Here is a 23,574-nt window from a genome sequence, read left to right on the forward strand (position 1 = left end):
ACAAGCACCAGAAATGCAAAATAGAACCAAAAAATAGGCAAAATAAATCTAAAACACGAAACCCTAACTTCCCTTACCTGGAAAATGCTAACCCACGACACCGACACTTAAGCTAACTAGCACCACAGTTCTGGTAACAGATTCGGAGTTGGAAAATAGCAGAAACAGATTTAGAACAATCCACTATGGTGAACCCTCACTTGGAAACACGAAAAATAAGCTAGGAATGGAAGAATATGAGCGGAAAACAACTTACATGGAGCCGAAATGGTTTAGCTAACTTGAGTACGAGTGAGCTCCAAACCCTAGCAGAGTATTGTTTGAGAGAAAATGAGAGGAGTGATGTGGTTGTTTTCTAAAAAGTGTAGAGGATGAGATGGTTAGGACAGTTTAGGGTCTTGGACACCCTATGGGTCAATATTAGGCCCAACTAATTAGGGTTGACCTTTAAAAATAAGAACAAAAATAAAGGGGGCCTTACAAAATGTGTATCATGAAAACATTGAAAACATGATAAAAGTAGATGTGATTTATTAAAAATGAATTTATTTAAGAATTATAAAAGATATAAATATTATTTTATTAAAATTACAAACGAGATAAATGTTTATTTGAAAATTATAGTGGATATGAGTGTTAGTTAGAATAATTTATATATAATAATTTATAATAAAAAATGTTGTTTATATATAAATTTAATTTCATCTTTTTTTGAATTAAATTAGTTATTATAACTTCTCACTAACAAATAAAATATATTTGAGAAATTGATTAATTATATTAGCTATAAGCATAATTTTGTTTCCTTTTTTATTTTTATGTACTTTTTTATTGGTTAATTATTTCGGTTTCTGAAACTTGTTAATTTTGTATGTGCATATTTCGCGCCTACGCATTTTAATACAATAATTCATTATTCATTAAAATTTTCTTATTTCTTTAATATTAATATTTAAGAAACAACTAATAATTTATAGACTAAATGCAGTGATTTATTAATAGCTCAATTAACCTACTATAATTCTTTTAATTCAGTTTGTTAACCAAGACAGACTATAGAGTTTATTTTCTTTCTTATCACTGAGTGGAGTGAAATTGAATTCAAGGTTACTTTGATTTTCTTTCTTCTAACGAGGAAGGTGGTGATAACATGCAAAGGTAGATTTGTCCTATCATTATTATTTGTTTGTTTGTGAAAAGCCCTCTTCCTGTGTCTTTTTCCAATAATTGAGGTAAAGGAAAGTTCCTAAAACACCAAGTTAAAATCCTCATAAAATATTCAATAGTGAAAGACAGTAGTGTGAATATATAATTGAATTAATTGGATTTGTGTAAGCCGCTCCTAGTATGTCGTATATGATGTCTTTTGTGTTATGTTTTCTCATTATAAGAACTTTGGTATGCATTGGCATGAAGGTAGACTCAATCTTCTAGAAGAATTAATCCTAAACCTAAACTGTTATCATTTAAAACTAAAAGTAATTCATTAATTATTTTTTTATTTTTAGATGTTATTTTAGTCTTGAGGGGATTAGAATGTGTTCAGAGAATGTTTCATATTTAGTGTTTTTTTGTGAACTTTTTTTTTAATTTGTAAAAGTTCAATTTTTTGCAAATTTTACTATATATTTATAAGATTTTACAGAAAAGTTCAATTTTTTGCAAATTTTTCTATATATTTATAAAATTTTACAGAACATTCATAAGAGTTTATAGAATATAAAAATTTGTAGTATTAATATTTTATAAATTTTTATTTTTTAACACATGTATAAATTAATTTCAGTTTATAAAAAGAGTTTATGTTAACATTTAATTTAAAAAGTTTTTATGAAGAAATTTGGCTTAAAATATATTATTAAAGAAAATAGAATATGGAAAAAGAAAAAATTTTATTATTGATTTCGAATTCTAAAATGAGTCTTAAGTTATATATATATATATATATATATATATATATATATATATATATATATATATATATATATATATATATATATATATATAAAGTTGGATTCCTTTCTGGTCTTTGCAAGACTCAAGTAAAGAGTTTGCCTTCAATTCTGACTTTGGATTTGAATTGGTGAAATAATGAAAGAAAAAGTGATAAACAAAATGGGTGAAAAAAAAAGTGGGCGTTGAACAGTTCCTCATATAAAATAAGCATGAGTTACCAGTGGATAAAAAGTATGGATTAGATTGTCGTCACTAACCTAATGTGAGTAAACATGTCAACTAAATTAGTTCATCAGGGGTGTGACTTACCTATTTTTAGTAATTATTTCAAATCAATTTTTGAATTCCCATTAAAAAATTTTAAAAATACTTTTTCATTTCTTTTTTAATGAATTGTTAATCAAAATTTTATTTCATAATTTTGTTAAATGAATTATTTTACTGAATATTGACTAAATCTATATATAGTAAATTAACTATTAAATTTGGTAAAAAAAAAAAATCAACGATACATATAACGTATTTAATTGTATTTGTCAAGGTGAAGAATGAATTCACTTTAATTAATCTAACTTAATAAAAATACGTATCATTTTTTTGAATTTTTTGTTATATTATTAGGAAAATATATTTTTAATCAATGGAGTTTGACATTAATTTAGAAATGATGCTTGGTCAAAACTTAGTCACTATTTGATCTATGTACTTTTACAATTATTGTTTTTATCCCTATCTCTGGACGACATTAAAGACAACAAACCACATGTCGTGTTATTTAATTTGTTTATCAAATAAAAAAGGCTTAAATACCTTCTTGGTCCTCATTTTTGTAGTGTTTGTTGTGGATGGTCCTCATTTTGACATAATGTTTAAAATGGTCCTCATTCTCGCAATTCGTATTTTATTTGGTCCTTTTCTGTAACATCGTTTAAATCATTAACGGAGCATTGTACAAGTGGCACGGTTTGTATTAGGGTGTGTTATGTGTACATATGGCTAATTAACGTTAATTTTTCAATTTAGGGGAAATTTTGCAATTAGGGAAATTTTTTCATCTTCGTCTTTCTTGAGCTCGGATTTGCAGAGGAAGTAGCTAATACTTGTCATTTCATCATTGGATTGCAGTTGCGCTCTTCATTTCAATTCTCTAGTTAATCATCATCAACGAGATAAGTGGGTTTAGGGTTTCATACCAATTTGCTTCAGGAGATCCATCTACGAAGAAATATATCAATCCATCATCTTTCCCATCAATGGTGAAGTCTTATGGAAAAGAACTCCCTACCCTGACGTCCATCCACCACATAAGAGGATCTTACCAGGAAGAGCCAAGAAAAAAAGAAGGTTGGAAGAGTGGGAGTTGAGAAAGGATAACACACAAATCAACAAAGGAGGTCATAGAAAAAAATGTAGCATATGCCGTTAGATTGAAAATAACAGGAACAATTCCCAGATAAGCAGATAAGCCTGTGGATGAGCAGACTGCAATACCTGCTGAGACTGCACCAAATACCCAAACTGTTGAGAATGCACCAACTGCTGAAACTCAAACAACTCAACCACCAAGGAATGAAGTGGAGAGTCAAGCAGCACCACTACCAACACTAGAAGAACCATCTCAGCAGGTTAGGATGAAATTATAGATTAGGAGGAGGCCATGATAGCAGCTACAAACGTCTTAGTTATTTTTTGGAATTTCTAATGTATAATTCATTATTGATGTACTGCATTTTGACTTTCCTTAAACTTCGTTCAATTTCACTTTTGCCAAACATTGATGTAGTGCATTTTGATGAGAATGAATTAATGTTATGAATTTAACTTCTTCCAGACTTAGATCAATATAATTTTTCCCAAGCTTAGATCAATATCACTTAGTTCAATGCTCAGATTAAGATGTCATTTTGAACATGTTGGGACTAATATCAACATAATCAAACTATTTCATTTCTTCATTTAACAATAGTACAAAACATATTGGACTTTAAAAGATTACATAGTAACAGTATAATCATACAATAACAACATAAGTGAACTCTATTACTAATTGCAGCCTCTTCTCAGCAACCTTCAATGACTTCTCAAAATCATTAATCTGCCTCATTTGTGTCATGATGATGACATCCTTTTCATCAACACCACCATTTAAAAAAGTTGCAGCTCACATTTTTGGAACCACCACTCTGTAAATCAATAAACCAAAAATTAAAACCAATTTATTATTAACACAAAAATAAAAACAGATTGTACCCAAAATTTTCTACCAATATTCTTTGGAGTTCTTGCCATCCTCAAAGCTGCCATCTCTCCGCAGCTACAAATCGGGGTTAATCCATTTCTCGTTGAACCACCAACAGTGCATGAAGTGATACAACACGGTTGCCTTCAACGATTACAACCAAAGGTAAAGGAAGAAGATTGAGACCGTAACATACCTATATAATGGGATTGCAGGAAGAAGAAGATTGCAGTAACACCAATTGGGAATGGAGGAACAAGATTACCTAGATTCACCAACTGCCCAAACATTCCTTACCAAAACCCTAGCTCACTTATTTATCCCCAAATATCTAATTACCACGTCCGTACAATACACGTAACACACCCTAATACAAACCGTGCCATTTGTACAATGCTCCGTTAATGATTTAAACGGCGTTACAGAAAAGTACCAAATAAAACACGAATTGCGAAAATGAGGACCATTTTAAACATTCGGTAAAAATGAGGACCATTTTAAACATTCTGTCAAATGAGGACCATCCGCAACAAAAACTACGAAAATGAGGATCAAAAAGGTATTTAAGCCAATAAAAAAGTAGTGTCAATCTAACCGATGCTTTTCACGATTAATTAAAAAAATTAAAATATTAGCGTCAACCTAGTCGACACTAGTTTTTTATTTTATAAAAAGAATTAAATAACACATGATACATCGTTTGCTATTTTTAACGTTGTTCAGGAAAAAGGACAAAAACAATGATTTTAAAAGCGTAGGAACTGAACAGTAATTAAGATTGGACCAGAAACCATTTAGTAAATTAAGATCAAACTTCAGAAACAAAAAACATATTTTTTTCCTTTATTATAAAAGGTAAGAGTTTTATGTTATTTACTTTACACAGTTTGCTAGTATATATCAATATGTATTATTTATAATATAAACAGGATATACTTCTTTGGTATTTTGTTTTATTTTTTTTAATTTATTCTCTTAATTATCACTTTTTAAATTTAAATGATTATTCATAACGAAAAAACTAATTTTCAATTTCATCATTTTAGTAACTACTTTTTAGAATTCAAATAATTACTTGTTATAGAAAAAATATTTACTCTTTTATCATCTTAGTAACTACTTTTTCAAATTTAAATAATTACTCATAATATTATTTACACAATATTACTTATAGTATTTTTTATTTCAATAAATAAAATCTATTTCATCTATAACTATATTTATAACTAGATACATTTTTTTCCAATTTTATTCTTTTAATTACTACTTTTAAAATTTAAATAATTTCTAGATATTTAAAAAATACGTACACGCATGTGTTTAGCTAGTATCTTTAAAATGAGTAACAACAGTTATGGTCCTACGTCAAATTAGATACAAATAAGATTAGACTTTTAAGACACATTTTAGTTCAGACTCTAACTAATTGTCTCCGTTCCTTCTTTATACTTCTTTTTATCGTGTGGAAATCATGTGATTGTGAATAAGAATGATGCACCTTCTATTTTTTTTTTCCTATCTCATCTCTTTATTTTATATTCTTACTACAAATATGAATATGTTTATGTTTATGCTTATGCTTATACTTTTATCCATATTTTACTATAATTTAAAGGACTCATGGTTGATGACATGAACATCGACACCAACTCTATACTCAAGAAGCCAAACAATCATGCTCGAAACTTGGACAAAAAAATCCAAGGGTATCAAATTATATTTTTTTATATATAAATTATTTTTTTCTAATTAAAAATAAAAGTCTTCATTTTTTTTCTTTTCACTTCCTCTACTTAAAACAAACACACATGATTAGAGATGGCTCAAGAGTTTAAGAGGCCTAAAACAAACTTAAAAAATGTGGCCTTTTACTTTAAAATTTGATGAAAAAAAGTGCCAAGAATGTATATCCTTAGAAAAATCTAAAATATCTCAAATTTGTATCAATATCCTTCCATTGGCTTAGATCATATATATTTTTATCAAAAGTATAATCATCATCTAAAGAACACCCACTTGTATTAAAAATCAAATATATATATATATATATATATATATATATATATATATATATATATTATGTTATTATCTCTTTCATTCAAAGAGCATCCACTTGTATTTTCTAATTCATTTTTCTTATCTATTTTTTATAAATTTATTCATAACTCCTTTTTTGTCATGAAATTAAAGCCCCAACTCTTCTCTTCTTTTGGATTTTCAAATAAGCTTATTTAAATTTTCTAGTTGCCATATCTACATATTTTTATATAAAATATAAAATTATAATATATAAAGCTCTACTAAAGAAATATAAGTATAAGAAACAAATGAACAATAAAACTCAGTTCAGGTTGTCAAGAAAGTAAACTCGATAGTACATTTGTAGTGTCTTAAAGTCTCAAGTCTCTTTCTCCTCCTCAAGTCTCAACTTTCTTACAAAACCTGCAAAGTTTATTTTAAGTTTAATCATTAATAAAAAAATTTAAAAAATGATTGTTCTTCTCAACTCGATAGTATATCTTTTTTCCCTTAAATTATTTTCTCAACTCCAATTAATCTACTATCCACACACAAAAAAAAGACTAAACCTTAATCTAATTAATAGTTTTGTAGAAAAATTTTAGTTCCTTGTCAATATATATGAAAAAAAACTCTCGAGAAACCTGTAAATCTAAAAGTACCGAAAAAACAAAATTGGACAAAAGAAATTCATCTCTAATTCTAATACAAATCCAACAAACAAAATAAAAACAACAACAACCCAAATAGAAAGAAAAAAATATACTAACCATAAATGAGGATAAAAAATTGGTACACACGGACAATATGAGTTTCAAAAAAAAGTAATATGCCAAAACCCTAACCTTGAAAAATGACTATAGAATTAAGATAGTAAGGAAAGACAAAGAAGCAGAAGCTACAAAAAAAAAAGAAAAATAAGAATCAATATTTATTATAAGAAAATAAAATCATTGTTTTTTTTAACAAAATTATAATTTACTAAAAATATATTTTAACTCATTAAATATCTTTTTTAATACCAATAAAAATTAATAAACACTAATAATAATTTAATTACATTTTATTCTCACACATAAACTTATAATTAATTTTACATAGCTATAATTGTAATAAAATATTATTTTTAAGGTCTTTTTTTGTGAAACATAATTTTATAATTAATTTAATAGATGTATATTAATACTAAAAAAAAGTTTGAGACCTTTTTTCTTAAATATAATATTATAATTAATTTAATAAAAACATATTGGTAGTAAAAAAAATTTAGGTCTTCTTTCTTTGGAGGCATAAAACGAGTGCTTCACTTCTTTATGCTTGAGTAAAAAAAAAAAATGATGACTATCATTCACTGTTATATCATAAGATAACCATAAAAAATATCATTAAATGTCAAAGATGTCTTTCAGCTAAAGTGATGTTCTACGCTCTTTTAATGACTTGAAATCTTCAATAATTCAATTAGAACTAAAGTTAGTTGCTATATCTCTTTCGATCATACTACTTGCGAAAGATTTTTCAAATTCATTATATGTCACTCTATGAACATTAGAAAGTTGTTTTTTATTTTCTTCAATTCTTGAATTTTCATTTAATTTTTCAAGTTTAGTTGACGTAGATTCATTTTTGTCATCTTCATCACAAACATTCCTCTTACAAAAAGAAACAATTCTTTTACTCTTTATCATAATTTTTCTAATATAAATTTATCACCTCTCACACTAGAAAAGATAAATTTGTCAACACTCTAAATTAAATTTCAAAACTAAAATTCAATATTTCATGAAAATTAACAACTTCTAAATGATTAGATTCCCTTACCTTAAAGTAGATTTCTAATGTTGTTTTTTCTTACATAACTTCAAAGCCTAAAATCACTCTTTTTATCCAAAGAAAAGTTCGATCAACAATGAGAGTATGATTTTATGATCTCTAATAGATATAGATATGCCTAAAGCATAGAAAACTACTATCAAATTAATACTACTAAACTATAACAACTTCATTATTGCTAAGATAGTAGCCAATAAATTAGAAACGGTAAAACCAACCCAAAGTTATCTCTCAACAAACACAAAATTGATTTTTGACAAATTAATTCTTATAAAACATACACTAATGGTTAGGAAAACACAATACAAAAAATAAAAGAGAAAATTAAAGAACTAATGCAATTGAAGTCCAGCACATGCCTAAAGCAAGATAAATAACTATCCCAAAATTAACATGCAAAAATGAAAATAAAATAAAAAATACTCACCCAATGCAATTAAAATAAATAAATGTGGATGGGATGAAAAAATAAGCAAAATATTATATGCTTGAGACTATTAGATAAAAAATGAATTTGTAATATTCTAAATATAATGAATAAATTAAATCAAATCAAATGCAATCAAACAAATATCAAGTATATAAAAAAGACTTAAAACAATGGTAATAAAATGGGTTCATTCCACTATTTTTTTCAAAACATGATTCATGATTATGATGGGTTATCTAAATATTATTATTCAATTGATTATTGTCTTGTATTTCAAATGAATTTAGGTATCTTTCAATTATTTTGTTGGCATTCTCACTATTAACCAAATTATCTTCTCAATTAAGAATAAAAACTTTTTAGATTAATCATAGAAAATTTAACCAAAGTAACTTCTCAATTAAATATTATTATGCCTAATCGTGTTTATTCTTTTACCTTTCTTATAAAGAAAAAAATAATTAACCAAAGCAACTTCTTGATCAATTATTGTTAAAGTTTTCAATGTAACACCTCATTTAATTAATAAATGTAATTAAAGGAAACGTCACATCAAAATAATATAGTAGCGCAGTCTTGAAGTTCAAACATAACTCCTTACAATATCCGGAAAATACTAGGAGAGACCAAGGCACACCACGATGCTAGGTACAAACGAAAACCAAAGACTTAACAATAGATGATAGGGTATTAAAGAGTAAAGCAGTACATGGGCCATAGCCCTAACGAAAAAGCCCAAATAAAACATGAAGTCTAGTCCAGACAGACTATGCAGCGTAATCATCCCTTCCCTGTTGACCTCGAGTGCCTCTCGCATCTGCTCACATCAATAATTTGATGATCATCGCAAAAGGAGAAGAACCACACACAAGACAACCAAACAAGCAAACAGGGTAAGTTAGAGTACAAACAATTTATCAAGCAATCACATGCTATTACACAATCTAAACAATATTTATCAACCAATCATGTTATGACTTCTCAAGCAATACACTAGACTCAGACTCGACTCATCTGGATTACATATAATCTAGTCGGATTCAACAGATTCTTGCACTTGTGGTGGATTATCCTGCTCACCTCTGAGCTAACAAGTGTTACAATGTTTCAATCCCCCACGCATAAGGTTAACCCTTGATGAATTTCAGGCCTTTTCCTACTCTCACCACAAGAGCCAGTCTGCTCTATGTGAGACTAACCGACTTCTTAGAGCGTCAGGATGCAACCTTACCTTGAATCCTTACCAAATTATAAAGATGGGGCACCACCATGAACTCCCACTAACAGGGGTCATGAAATTATGTCCTGACCACTAAAGCACGACCCTGAAATCTCACTTAGAGATTTCAAGGAATTACGCACTGACCACATACTAAATATATTCAAGCAACCAAATAATATTAATCATGCGTTTAAAACCCCATGCTAACCTCTGTAGTCCATCCTCATTCCAATTCCATGTTGAATCCATACCTCTCATTCTTCCCAATTCATGAATATAGAATTTCATCTCATACCAATACTATTGCCATTTTAATACCAACCATCTCATTCATTTTACATACTAAGATCACATCCACATGTTTATTCAATTCATAACTACATATATTCCATGCCTTTCTCATACTTCATACTTAAAATATATAAATCAATCAACCAAACAATCCATAACAACCAAGGGAAGAAAACAGTGAGGCCTACAACGGATCTCGCTCAAGCTAGAAGCCCTCACTCAGGTGAGAGGAGTCCCCTTGCTCAAGCTACAGATCCTCGCTTAGGCGAGATCGCGACAGAGGCCCTTGGAGGTTTTTTGCACGCTCACTTAGGCGAGCCCTCCTCGTCTGGGCTACAACTGCAGCGACACACCTTGAGCTCCCACGCGTTCTCGCTTAGGCGAGCATCTCTCGCTTGAGCGAGATAGTACCTCGCTCAAAACGAAAGCCCTTCGCCTGAGCGAGAGCTCGAGCGCGAGCTAGGGTTTGTTTCTGCAATTCTCGCCTAAGCGAGCCAGGGTCGCTTGGGCGAAAATGTCGGGTCTCGCCATTGTTCTCCCTGTAACAGTCATACATTCATGCCCAAACAACAATACCATTCCATCCAAACGTTTACAGTAGCACAACAACCACACAATCATGCAAACATTGACAAAAGAGCAAGAATCGAACTAACATGAAATCCCTAGCTTCCTTTACTTGGAAAATAAGCTAGCGGAATACTCCGATACGCATACAGTGAGCATAATTGTCCGAAGGATGGGCCAAAGAGGTGGATTGGAAACCTGGCTTAACCTAGCTTGAAGAAGGTTGATGGTTGAATCCTAGCATAGAGTTGTAGCTGCTCAAGGAGGCAAGGAGAGACTGTTTTCTGAAAGTGAGGGAAAATGGAAACGTTAGAGCAGATTAGGGTTTGGTTTTCCTCTTTGGGCCAGCCCTTAGGCCCATTAGATTAAAGGCAACCTTAAAAATATTAGGGCAGAAAAACTGGGCCTTACATTCTCTCCAACAACAAAAATTTTTGACCTCGAAAATGAGAACTTACTAGGTGAAGAGATGCGGGTGTGATTTTCTCATATCCTCCTCTAACTCCCACGTAGAGTCACCTGTCCTCCGACCCTAGATGACTTTGACTAGATGGATGGATTTTCCTCGGCGCTAATCAACTTTGCTATCCTCTAAAGCCACTAGCAGTACTTCTACGGTAAGATCTTCCATAATCTGCACATCCTCGACTTCTAACACATGAGAGGGATCAAAGACATACTTCCTCAATTGTGATATGTGAAACACCGGATGAAGATTTACGAACTGAGGAGGCAAGGCGATCTCATAAGCCAGTGGCCCAATCCTCCTCGATATCTGATAAGGGCCAAGAAACTTAGGAGAGAGCTTCCTTGAGCGGAAAGCCCTTCCCACACCAGTGATTCGGGTCACCCTCAAGAACTCATGCTCTCCTACCGCGAACTCTAAGGGTCTCCCCCTACGGTCTGCATAGGCCTTTTGTCTACTCTGAGAAGCCTGCATTCTGTCCCTCACCATCCTTACCTTCTCAGTAGTCTGCTCCAACAACTCTTGTCCAACCAACACTGCCTCCCCATCTTGATACCAACATAGAAGGGTCATACACTTCCTTCCATAAAGAGCCTCATATGGCGCCATCCCGATGCTCACGAGAAAGTTGTTGTTCTAGGTGAACTCTATCAAAGGTAGGACTTCATCCCAAGCACCCAAATGATCCAGTATGCATGTTCTTACCAAATCCTCAAGTGACTGAATCATCCTCTCAAATTGGCCATCGATCTGAGGATGATAGGCTGAACTCATAATCAACTTGCTTTCGAAAGCACTCTGCCAGGTCTGCCAAAACCGTGACGTGAACCGTGGATCCCTATTTAAAAATATGCTCGAAGGTACTCCATGCAACCTCACAATTTCCTTGATGTACAACTGGGCCAACTTGACCATGGACATCCTCAAGTTCATCGCCAAGAAATGAGCACTCTTGGTTAGTCGATCCACTATAACCCAGATAGTATCATGCCCCCTAAAAGTCTGTGGTAAATGGGTCACAAAATCTATGGAGATGCTATCCCATTTCCACACCGGTATCTCTAAGGGTTGTAAGATCCCATCGGGTCTCTGATGCCCCACCTTCGCCTTCTGACACGTCAAACAAGCGGATACAAATTGTAAAACATTCTTCTTCATTCCCTGCCACCAGAAGGATTTCTTGAGATCCTGGTACATCTTAGTCATGTCGGGATGCAAGCTAAGACGACTCTTATGCCATTCCTTAAGGATTAGCCTTTTCACCTCCACGTCATCAGGCACACACACTCTGCCCTGGAACCTCAGTATGCCATCATTACCCAATGCAAAGTCTCTAGCCTCATCTGACCCAAGTTGTTCCTTGACTCTATTCAAACTTACATCTAACAACTGTCTTTCTCTGACTGAGTCCAGGAAGTCACTAGATATAGTCAGGTTACTACATCTAATGAGTCTAGACTCCAACTCCACCTGTAGCTTCATATCCCTGCACTGTTCTAGTAGCTCCACTTCCTTTATCATAAGATGCGCGACGTGCACTATCTTCCTACTCAAGGCATCGGCTACCACATTTGTCTTCCCCGGGTGGTATAACAGTTCAAAATCATAGTCTTTCAAGAATTTCATCCACCTCCTCTGCCTCATGTTCAACTCCTTTTGATCAAATAAGTACTTGAGACTCTTGTGATCGCTGAACACACGAAACTGAGCACCATAAAGATAGTGCCTCCAGATCTTCAGGGCAAACACTATGGCCGCCAACTCTAGGTCATGAGTTGTATAGTTACGCTCATGCACCTTAAGTTGTCTCGAAGCATACGCCACTGCCTTCTTTTCTTGCATTAACACGCAGCCAAGCCCCAAGTGAGAAGCATCACAATATACTTCAAAAGGTTTCCCAACATCTGGAATCACTAATATAGGAGCACTCGTCAACCTTCTCTTGAGCTCCTGGAAGCTTTCCTCACACTTATCTGTCCAGGTGAAAGGTTGGTCCTTCCGTGTAACTTGTGTCAAAGGCGTCACTATCTTGGAGAATCCCTCTATGAATCTCCTATAGTAGCCAGCTAATCCCACGAAACTCCTAATCTCGGTTGCTGACTTGGGACTCTCCTACTTTACCACTGCCTCAACCTTTGCTGGATCCACTGCAATGTCCTGTGCCGATATCACATGGCCTAAGAATTGTACTTCATCTATCCAGAACTCGCACTTGGACAACTTGGCATATAGTTGCTTCTCGCTCAAGACATCGAGCACCAACCTCAAGTGTTATACGTGTTCCTCCTGAGTCTTGGAATAGATAAGTATATCGTCTATGAAGACTACGACAAACTTATCCAAGAACGGTCTGAAAATCTTGTTCATATAATCCATGAACACCGTCGGAGCATTGGTCACACCAAAAGGCATAACCACGTACTCAAAGTGTCCATATCTGGTCTTAAAGGTCGTCTTCTGTACATTATCAGCCTTTAACAATATTTGGTGGTATCCTGACCGTAGATCAATCTTCGAGAACACCGATGATCCATGTAACTCATCCATCAAGTCATCAATTCTCGGAAGGGGATACTTGTTCTTGATGGTCATCTTATTTAACTGTCTGTAGTCCACACACAAACGCAAACTCCCATCTTTCTTCTTCACCAACAACACTGATGCTCCCCAAGGTTAAGTGTTGGGTTGGAACTGCTTCCCCAACAACTCCTCTATCTGTTTCTTGAGTTCCACTAACTCTGCCGGAGCCATCGATACTAGACCGGTTCCAGGTACCAAGTCAATTGAGAACTCGGCCTCTCGATTGGGAGGCAACCCTGGTACTTCCTCCAGGAATACATCCTTAAACTCATGCACCATTGGTATGACTGATGTCCCTTCCTTCTCCTCTACCTCCATACGAGCGAACATTATGAAGCACTGTGCGCCACTCTGAATCTCCTTCACAACTCCTTGAGGAGATACCAACTCAAGCTCCTCTAAGTCGGGGAATAACAATTTCTTTTCTCGGCAATCTATAAGAATGTGATTGGCAGAGAGCCAATCCATCCCCAAGATCACCTCCAACTCTTGTAGAGGTAGGCAGATTAGGTTTACCTTATACTTGTGCCCTTCCACCTCCACTGGACATTTAGCACATAAGGACAATGTCCTGACTAAACCCGATGCCAGAGTAGACACCACAAGTTCACACTGTAGCTCACATACCGGTAGACCCAACCTTTTTACACAAGCATCTGACACAAAGGAGTATGTCGCTCCAGAATCATACAATACACAACATTTCATCCCAACAATCACACAATAACCCATAACAAGGTTACCTAAGCCTACAACCTCTGTTCCTATCATAGCGTAGATTTTGCTCGTCGCCTGAGGCCTGTTGCCTCTCTTCCTCTGCTGGTGTTGGGTAGGAGTCATACTTGAGGTCGCACCACTGCCCTAGAAAGAGTGGGACAGTCATTGCCAAAGTGGCCTTCCTTTCCACAGTTGTTGCACCTGTGATAACCCTCCATGCACGGACAGACGCTTCTCAGGTGAGGGCCTCCACATATGTAACACTACACCCGGCCCTGTTGGGGAGGAAAGCTCCTAGACCCCTGAGACTGATGGTGAGGTTTGTCATAAGACTTCCTCCTCTCCTTGTGTCTCAGCTTGGACCCAGATGGTCCACCTATCCTCTAGGGCTGTTGTGGGCGCTAGCCTTCCACCTCGTTCTTCATCTTCTCCATCACCTTGGCCTTCTCCACCAGAGTAGCAAAATCCTTGATGGATAATATAGTATCGCAGTCTTGAAGTTTAAACATAACTCCTTACAATATCTGGAAAATACTAGGAGAGACCAAGGCACACCATGATGTCAAGTACAAACGAAAACCAAAGACTTAACAATAGATGATAGGGTATTAAAGAGTAAAGCAGTACATAGGCCATAACCCTAACGAAAAAGCCCAAATAAAACATGAAGTCCAGTCCAAACAAACTATGCAACGAAATCATCTCTTCCCTGTTGACCTCGAGGGCCTCTCGCATCTGCTCACATCAATAATTTGATGATCATTGCAAAAGGAGAATAACCACATACAAGACAACCAAACAAGCAAATAGGGTAAGCTAGAGTAGAAACAGTTTATCAAGTAGTCACACGCTATTACATAATCCAAACAGTATTTATCAATCAATCATGTTATGACTTCTCAAGCAATACACTAGACTCAGACTCGACTCATCCGGATTACATATAATCTAGTCGGATTCAGCGGATGCTTGCACTTGTGGTGGATTATCCTGCTCACACCCGAGCTGCTCACCCCCGAGCTGCCCATCGCGGAGCTAAGTGTTAAAAGTGTTACAATGTTTCAATCCCCCACGCACAAGGTTAGCCCTTAATGAATTTTAGGCCTCCTAGTACTCTCACCATAAGAGTCAGTGCGCTCTGTGAGACTAACTAACTCCTTAGAGTGTCAGGATGCAACCTTACCTTGAATCCTTACCAAATTATATAAAAGGGGCACCACCATGAACTCCCACTAACAAGGGTCATGGAATTACGTCCTGACCACTAAAGCACGACCTTGAAATCTCACCTAGAGATTTCAAGGAATTACGCACTGACCACATACTAAATATATTCAAGCAACCAAATAATATTAATCATGCGTTTAAAACCCCATGTCAACCTTTGTAGTCCATGCTCATTCACATTCCATGTTGAATCCATACCATCTCATTCTTCCCAATTCATGAATATAGAATTTCATCTCATACCAATACCACTACCACTACCACTTTAATACCAACCATCTCATTCATTTTACATACTAAGATCACATCAACATGTTTATTCAATTCATAACTACATATATTCCATGCATTTCTCATACTTCATACTTAAAATATATAAATCAATCAACCAAACAATCCATAACAACCAAGGGAAGAAAACAGCGAGGCCTAGAGCGGATCTCGCTCAAGCCAGAAGCCCTCACTCAGGCGAGAGGAGTCCCCTCGCTCAAGCTACAAACCCTCGCTTAGGCGAGATCACGACAGAGGCCTTGGGAGGTTTTTCGCACGCTCGCTTAGGCGAGCCCTCCTCGCCCGAAGGTGAGGTTCCTCGCCTGGGCTGCAACTGCAGTGACACACCTCGAGCTCCCACGTGTTCTCGCTTAGGCGAGCATCTCTCGCCTGAGCGAGATAGTACCTCGCTCAAAACGAAAGCCTTGTGCCTGAGCGAGAGCTCGAGCGCGAGCTAGGGTTTGTTTATGCAATTCTCGCCTAGGCAAGCCAGGGTCGCTTGGGCGAAAATGTCGGGTCTCGCCACTATTCTCCTTGCAACAGTCATATACTCATGCCTAAACAACAATACCATTCCATCCAAACGTTTACAGTAGCACAACAACCACACAATCATGCAAGAATCGAACTGACATGAAATCCCTAGCTTCTCTTACCTGGAAAATAAGCTAGCTGAATACTCCGATACGCATACAATGAGCACAACTGTCCTAAGGATGGGCCAAAGAGGTGGAGTGGAAACCTGGCTTGAGCTAGCTTGAAGAAGGTTGACGGTTGAACCCTAGCAGAAAGTTGCAGCTGCTCAAGGAGGCAATGAGAGACTATTTTCTGAAAGTGAGGGAAAATGGAAACGTTAGAACATATTAGGGTCTGGTTTTCCTCTTTGGGCTAGCCCTTAGGCCCATTAGCTTAAAGGTAGCCCTTAAAACATTAGGGCAGAAAAATTGGGCCTTATATTCAACATTAATTAAAGTAACTTCTCAATAATTGGAAAAAAATACTCATTTAATCACATGAAATTTTCTAATTTTAACCAAAGTGACTTCTTAATTAAAATTAAAAACCTTTTGACTCATGATTAATATGTATGTAGTTTTAACACCATGTTAACTCATTATAGTGTTTAAAAACCTTTTTAAAAGGCATTTTCACAAATATTTTTTTCTTAGACTAGTTGTAGATGAACAATATATAATATAAAAAGATTAAGGGCTAGGAGATATCTAGGCAAAGTACTCTTATATTGGTTTGTCTGACAAGTCATAGGATCCATTAAGACAAATCAACATCAAAAGTTACAAAGCAAGTACTATTTGGACCTATCCACTTTTGAGTAAACACATATGTTCTATAGAAACAAGTCCTAGTTTTTTTTCATGTATTAAAGACAACTAGCAAAAAAAAAAAACTTTAATGAAAACAAAATTCAAAGTAAATGTTGTTGGTGCAAGATGGCTCTAGAAAGGGGATTGAATAGAGCTTGCAGACAATTTATACACTTTGCAAAAATATAGGACAATTAAATAAAAGACTAAAGGATAGAAAGTACACACAAAATGTATATTGGTTCACCCTCTAAGCAAGGACTACATCTAGTCTCATAGGCACCTAGCTAAAGAATTTTCACAAACCAAATATCCCAATTTGATTACAACACAAGTATAGTCTCTCCAAACACACAAGTATGAACCTCTCTAGGTATAAAAAGTATCAACCTCTCTAAGTATCATGAGTATCAACCTTTCCAAGTATTACGGATATCAACCTCTCTAGGCTACAAGTATAAACCTCTCCAAGTATACCTTCTCAATCTGCATTGCGATCAATAACTCTCAAAATAATAATTTGAAACACACTCAAAGTAAGAGAGTACAATCAAAACTCATAGGGTATACTTGACTATGTGTAGGGATGTCAAAATGGACTAGGCACAACGAGCCGACCCGCCAGCTTGACAAAAAAAGGGTGGGCTGAGTTACATAGTTGAACCCGCCAACCCATTAGAACCCGACTGCTTGGCCCGCCAACCCTTAGGCCGAAAGACGAGTCAGCTCGCAAGTAACCCGTAGCTCGCCAGATTTTATATTATTCTATATGCAAACTCTCAAAACAGTTTTGTCCTAGACTTTCTCATTCTACTTTGCCTTCTTCCGTTTTAGTTTTTAAGTTGCTAAACCTATTCTTTTGAGACTAATGTTACGCCTCCAAATTGATCTTTCAACTTCAAATCACATCACCATATAGTAGAATAGGAAATGTATGTATCCACCTTCTGACAAACACTTGACATGACCAATCCTTTCCCTTTCTCCAATTCTTTCTTTTATTTTTTTTAACAACAAATCAAATTATTTATTTTCCACTTCTTTCTACTACATTATACTAAACTTTAACTTTATTTTGGTTACCATTAGTTTGTTGAAACGACAATCCATATTTTTAACTTTTTGCCCTTCCTTCGTTCATATTCTTCAGTCAGCCCCAACACAAACAAAGAGAAGAAAAACTTTTCCCTCCCTTAGCGACATCTTCGGTGAACACACCCTCGACGACATATGCTACCTAACATCACTCTCTTTGTTCTACCCCTATCGCACAAAACATCCTCCCTATCAAAGAACCCACTGTTACGCGTGAGACAAAGTTATTGTTGAAGATATAGAATGCAAAAGAAAAAAATTGCCTAGCCCGTTGACTTGCCCATTGACGGGACAAGTCAATCATCTCAACCCGTTTATATCTGTCGGGCTGGCCTACCCCAACCCGATTTTGGTGGGTCAGAAACGGGTCGGGCAGGCCCATTTGACACCCCTAATTGTGTGAAGAATACAACAATGGTCAAGCTCACAACCCAATGTGTTTACGCACATAAGACTTTTCCTGAATTTGATTATATATGATAAGTATCTTTTACTCTTACATTTACACTTTATACTCTTACGTTCCACTAAAGCCTAAACTTGTGGCTATTTGCATTTGTGTTGTAACTTGATTTTGTCACAACATTTTTTTTCAACTTTTGTTGTTTTTAGAGTTTATTTCTTTTCTTTGGTATCCTAGAAAACTGTCTTTTCGTACAATCCCATCTCCCAAACTAAAATTATGAAATAGAAGTGTTAGTCTTGTAAAAGTGTCCCAAGAGACTCACAAGTGTCAGTTGGACTTTCACGTATGGAACACGTCATATTTGTTAAACACTATGAAAACTATGAAAATGAATATATATTTGATTATTCATAAAATATGTTTAGACTTGCATATTAAAACTCTCGAGTTGTTAAATTGTTGAATATCTTGTGAGAACTAAAGGACTAGACATTGCAAGCATCATATACTACGAGTATCATATGCTACAAGCATCATATGCTACGAGCATCATATGCTACAAAGACATAAACTGATCAAACAATATCTAGATCCCGTGTCTATAGAACCTACCTTGTCTGACAAATTTTGCTTTAATTTATTAATTGTTCTTATTGCTCTTATAATTTAGGATTTCCACAAATAATTCTATTTAAATGAATTTGATAAGCTACAATATTTAAAATATTTCCATATGATTAAATCTGAGTTAAAGGATTTCATAAAAAAAAAAAATCTTAAAACAAATACAAGTAGCCACATGTTTAGGCTTCAGTGGTGGAATTTTCCATCATAAATTTGGCTTTTATGTTTTGCTCTTTCTTCTCACAAGTGTTCTTCTCCCATGTTTTTACACTCCTTAAGATCTTCTTTGCCTCCTAAGGTCACCACAAGACTAGCTTCAATAATTCTTTCACCAACACCAACAATGCTAACTTAATAAGTGGTGAGTTTCTCAAGAAACACAAGAAGAGTCAAGCATTTTCAATTCTACTTACAATATAAAAAACGAAAAATAGAGAGAAAAAGAAGATATTAAAACCTTGTGCAATTAATTTTTGTCCTTTTCTGATAAATAGGCTATAAAATAGGTTCTGAACCTAAATCATAATTTTGAAAACTTCAAAAATTTAAGTAACTAATATAGTTTAAAAAACTAATAAAAATCGTACAAATCTGGTAGGATATATTTGCAACAAATTTGCCTCAAGTTTTAAAAATCATAAAAAACAAAAGGACAGTTCAAATACAACAATAAAGATATTTAATTTCAATATAATTTATTACTATAAACTTTAAATTCATAAATTTCATAAATGGGATAATTGATAATTTCCTTTTTTTTATATATTTTATTATTTTTCAATATACTCTCTGTAAAGCTCTAACATTTTCTTTCACACACACACATATATATATATATATATATATATATATATTATTTTTAACTCTTTGGCACAAAACTCTGTGATTTTTTTAGCTAACGCCACGTGTCATCCATTCTTATCCGCACACAGCACTGCTTAAACTTCTAAACGAAGGAAGCCATTTCACTTATAGTGGTTACTTTTCCCTTCGCGTGTGACGGAGTTTTCTCATCGAACAAATGGGCGGCGGAGGAGCTATGAGGACGGCAGCGAAGATCGCCGGCATCGGCGTCTCAAAGTCGGGTTTCCGGGGCTCGACGGCAGCGCTTCCGACAGAGCAATCGGTCCGCAGCGCGTCGCGATCCTCGTCGGTCGCCGGAGTTTCTGCACAGGGCGCGAAGACTGCCGAGGTTGCGCCGCTGCATGCAGCGGCGCCTTGGGACGACTGGGACTTCGCCGACGATGGCGATGTCGTTGTGCCGAGGATGGTGTTCGGTTCTGCTCCCACTTTCGAGGAAGCTAAGGAAGCCACCACAGAATTGAAGGACGCTATTGATCAGTATATTAATTTTATCTCTAATTGTTGACGATATTAGGCTAGGAATTTATTTTATTTTATTTAATTGTCTTGATTTTGTGGTGTTTTGGTTTTACTGTGCTGGGTTATTCTCTATGCTCTTAGTGAGTTTTGCTTTTTTGGTTGGTAATAAACTAAGGGTTTTAAACTGAATTTCATCAGGGTTTAGTGGAAAACTCTCAGGGAATATGGATTCTTTAATCTTCTTCATGTTGATAGTGTAAACGGCACTGTAAGAGGATTGAAATTAAATTCTGTATGTAGATCTCTGTTTTATCTTTTTTAATATAGAAACTTACATCATCTTAATGAAAATGATATCTTCTTCGGTTGTTGTTGCTCCGAGTCACCTTTGTAATGTAAGTTTGAGCATGATGATAGCATAAATTTAAGGAAATGCATGCATCTTATCTCGCTGATTTTCTTGGTTAGGGATACACACTATTGGCTTTGTTATATTTGCATATCATTCGTGTGGTTTTTTAGGTTTAATTACCCATTCAGTATTTCTTTTGTTTTTAAAACTTTACTTTTTGCCCCTTTACTTAAAAATTAATTATTTTTCATTTCGTTTAGTCTATATCATCTAAAGTTATAGACACTACAAGAGATGAAAATAAAATGTACAAGGATTAAAAGGATAATTTTTTAGTATAGTGACTAAAGGTTGAAGTTCCTTCAACAATAAGGACTAAATGAGTAATTTTCCCTTGTTGTTGTTACTCCTTCTTTCAACTTATTTCATCCTTATTTCTAGATGTGTTTATTTCTCAGTAAATTTGGGTAATGTTAAAGGTATTGGGTTTTGGAAGTATAGACTTGGGGCATGTTTGAAATTTGAATCACCATTTTGAACCCATTTTGGACGTTGAGCACACTTTTGAAGAAAAATACCTGTAGTATCTATTGTTCTGAATGTAGTTTTGGAATGAGTGCTATAGTCATCCAAACATGTTCTTGTTCATTGTCTGTCATCAGTTCAATCCCGCATTTTGTTATGATCTTGAAGAAGTTATTGCTTGATAAAGTTATATCATGCGAACTCCATCTCTTGGGTCAAGAATGCAATAGAATCTGGTGATACTTATCTTTATCCTCTGATCATGTTTATTGCTTTTCAGAATATATCTTTCTCCCGATTCTTCGAAATTTTCATCTCCTGGCGATGAGGTCTCTACTATGTCTCCTACTCTTTATGAGCCAGTGAACAGATCTTGTGTCATTGATGCTATCTCAAATCCTTCAGTTCCAAAGCATGCTATTCAGGCTTTTAATTTGCTCAGCACAAGTCATGAAGCGCAGGTGATCTGATGTTGTTTTAAGTCAAATTTACAGTCTCTTGAGCAATCTCGTTTTGTGAACAATATTTAAAAATGCTTATTTAATGAAGGCATAGGCTCATTTATTGAATTAATAGATAGAATTCACTTGACTTTGGTTTCAACCAGGCTGTTGTTGCTTCACTTGCTTCTGATCCAAATGTATGGAATGCAGTCATGGAAAATCCTGCTGTCTTCAGGTTCTTCCAATCACAGCAGACAGGTAATCCTAATTCCTATTTCATGTGGTTATTTTGTAGAATAAAACGTAATAAACCAAATAAAACTTGAAACTGAATTCTTTTCTTATAAAATTCAGAACTTTTGTGAATGAATCCTATCGTTTTTTTTTTTTTACATAACCATATGATGTGAAAATTGTGTCTATATCTCTCTCTTACAAGTTTAATAATTGAAGCCATATTTCAAATTGAAATTTAACTATACACGGCATTAAGAAGTGAAACAATAGACACAATTCAAATATATATATGATCATGTGAATACTTAGTGGAAGGATTCATTTATATGAGCTGAATGTTAATGCAAATTTTGTTGCAGTGTCTGATTTTGGAGAAGTGGAAACTACTGAGAAAGTGGAAAAGTTATCAACTTTTTCTTCTGAAGGAGTTGAAACATCTGAAAAAGTGGAAGCCACGGCCGAGTCTGACTCGGAAAGCTTGTTTTCGGATTTCATGGGTTTTCTGCAGAACTTAAAGCTTACTGTTACTGAATTGGTAAGTAGTGTGTCTGGTTTCCTTCAGAACCTATTCCCGTCACCTGATACTCAGAAAATGGCTGGTGATGCTGATGGGAACAACAAATCAAGTTTCATGGGAGGAACCTTCATAGGTTTGGCAGTGTTGGTGATAATGGTGATCGTGACAAAGAGAGTTTAGTTTGTTGGAAGCTAATGTTGATAATGACAAAGAGAGCTTAGTCTCTCGGAAGCAGAAGTTTAATTTGTCGACTTTTCTAATCGTTTTGGAACCCTGTAATTATCACATGTGAACTGCTTTTAAAACAACAGTGTGTGGCCCTCAGGTAATTTATTTCTCTCTACATTTGGAAGCATATCTGCTTTTTAGTTTTCCGGACTTTCTCTGTTATTTTCAAAATGGGATTTAATCGAGTTGGAATTGGTATTAACAAAATTATTTTGATAGTTAAAAACATATAATTTATGTTAAATGTATAATATGGTATTTTTGTCTTAAATTTAAGATAAAACAGAAGGGCTGATAATTTTAGTTGATTTATCTTTATTTTAGAAAGTTAGAATTGTGATTTTTTTTTCTTCTCTATTGAACTGGTTTTTTATTGGTTGATATCTATTTACATTTCTAATTTTGTATCATAAAATAATTAGTTGGAGGATCATTTGGTTGAATTGGAGGATTATTTATTGGTTGAATTTGTCAATCCAATTTAGTTTTGAGAACCGAGGTTATCTATATTTGTTCAAACATGAATTAAAACTCATCTGGGACATTCTCTTCCCCAATAATTGTTCATCTGGACATATTGCCGAAGAATTTTATATATATATATATATATATATATATATATAGTTAAAAATAAAGTTAATAATAGAGAGAAGGAAAAAAAGTATAGAATGAAAGAATATTG

General features: G+C 34.5%; 3 protein-coding genes across 3 annotated transcripts; 1 reads left to right on the forward strand and 2 right to left on the reverse strand.

Moving 5' to 3' along the window:
* Positions 1-11,128: 11,128 nt before the first annotated feature.
* LOC146881657 (uncharacterized) lies at positions 11,129-11,632 on the reverse strand. The gene is made up of 2 exons (XM_085669285.1): positions 11,432-11,632; positions 11,129-11,332 (listed from the first exon to the last, which is right to left on the reverse strand). Exons 1-2 carry the CDS (start codon positions 11,630-11,632, stop codon positions 11,129-11,131), a joined length of 405 nt encoding a protein of 134 aa, XP_085525411.1.
* Positions 11,633-13,696: 2,064 nt separating this feature from the next.
* Positions 13,697-14,486, reverse strand: LOC146881658 (uncharacterized). The gene is made up of 3 exons (XM_085669286.1): positions 14,360-14,486; positions 14,120-14,259; positions 13,697-14,023 (listed from the first exon to the last, which is right to left on the reverse strand). Exons 1-3 carry the CDS (start codon positions 14,484-14,486, stop codon positions 13,697-13,699), a joined length of 594 nt encoding a protein of 197 aa, XP_085525412.1.
* A 5,742-nt stretch (positions 14,487-20,228) lies between these two features.
* On the forward strand, positions 20,229-23,019 carry LOC114169866 (Uncharacterized conserved protein (UCP012943)). The gene is made up of 4 exons (XM_028055223.2): positions 20,229-20,608; positions 21,748-21,928; positions 22,075-22,168; positions 22,507-23,019. Exons 1-4 carry the CDS (start codon positions 20,289-20,291, stop codon positions 22,842-22,844), a joined length of 933 nt encoding a protein of 310 aa, XP_027911024.2. The 5' UTR covers positions 20,229-20,288; the 3' UTR covers positions 22,845-23,019.
* The last annotated feature ends 555 nt before the right edge of the window (positions 23,020-23,574 follow it).

This window comes from Vigna unguiculata, chromosome 11 (assembly GCF_037176805.1).
Source record: "Vigna unguiculata cultivar grain cowpea cultivar isolate G323 ecotype 2 chromosome 11, ASM3717680v1, whole genome shotgun sequence".
Taxonomy (NCBI): Eukaryota; Viridiplantae; Streptophyta; class Magnoliopsida; order Fabales; family Fabaceae; genus Vigna; species Vigna unguiculata.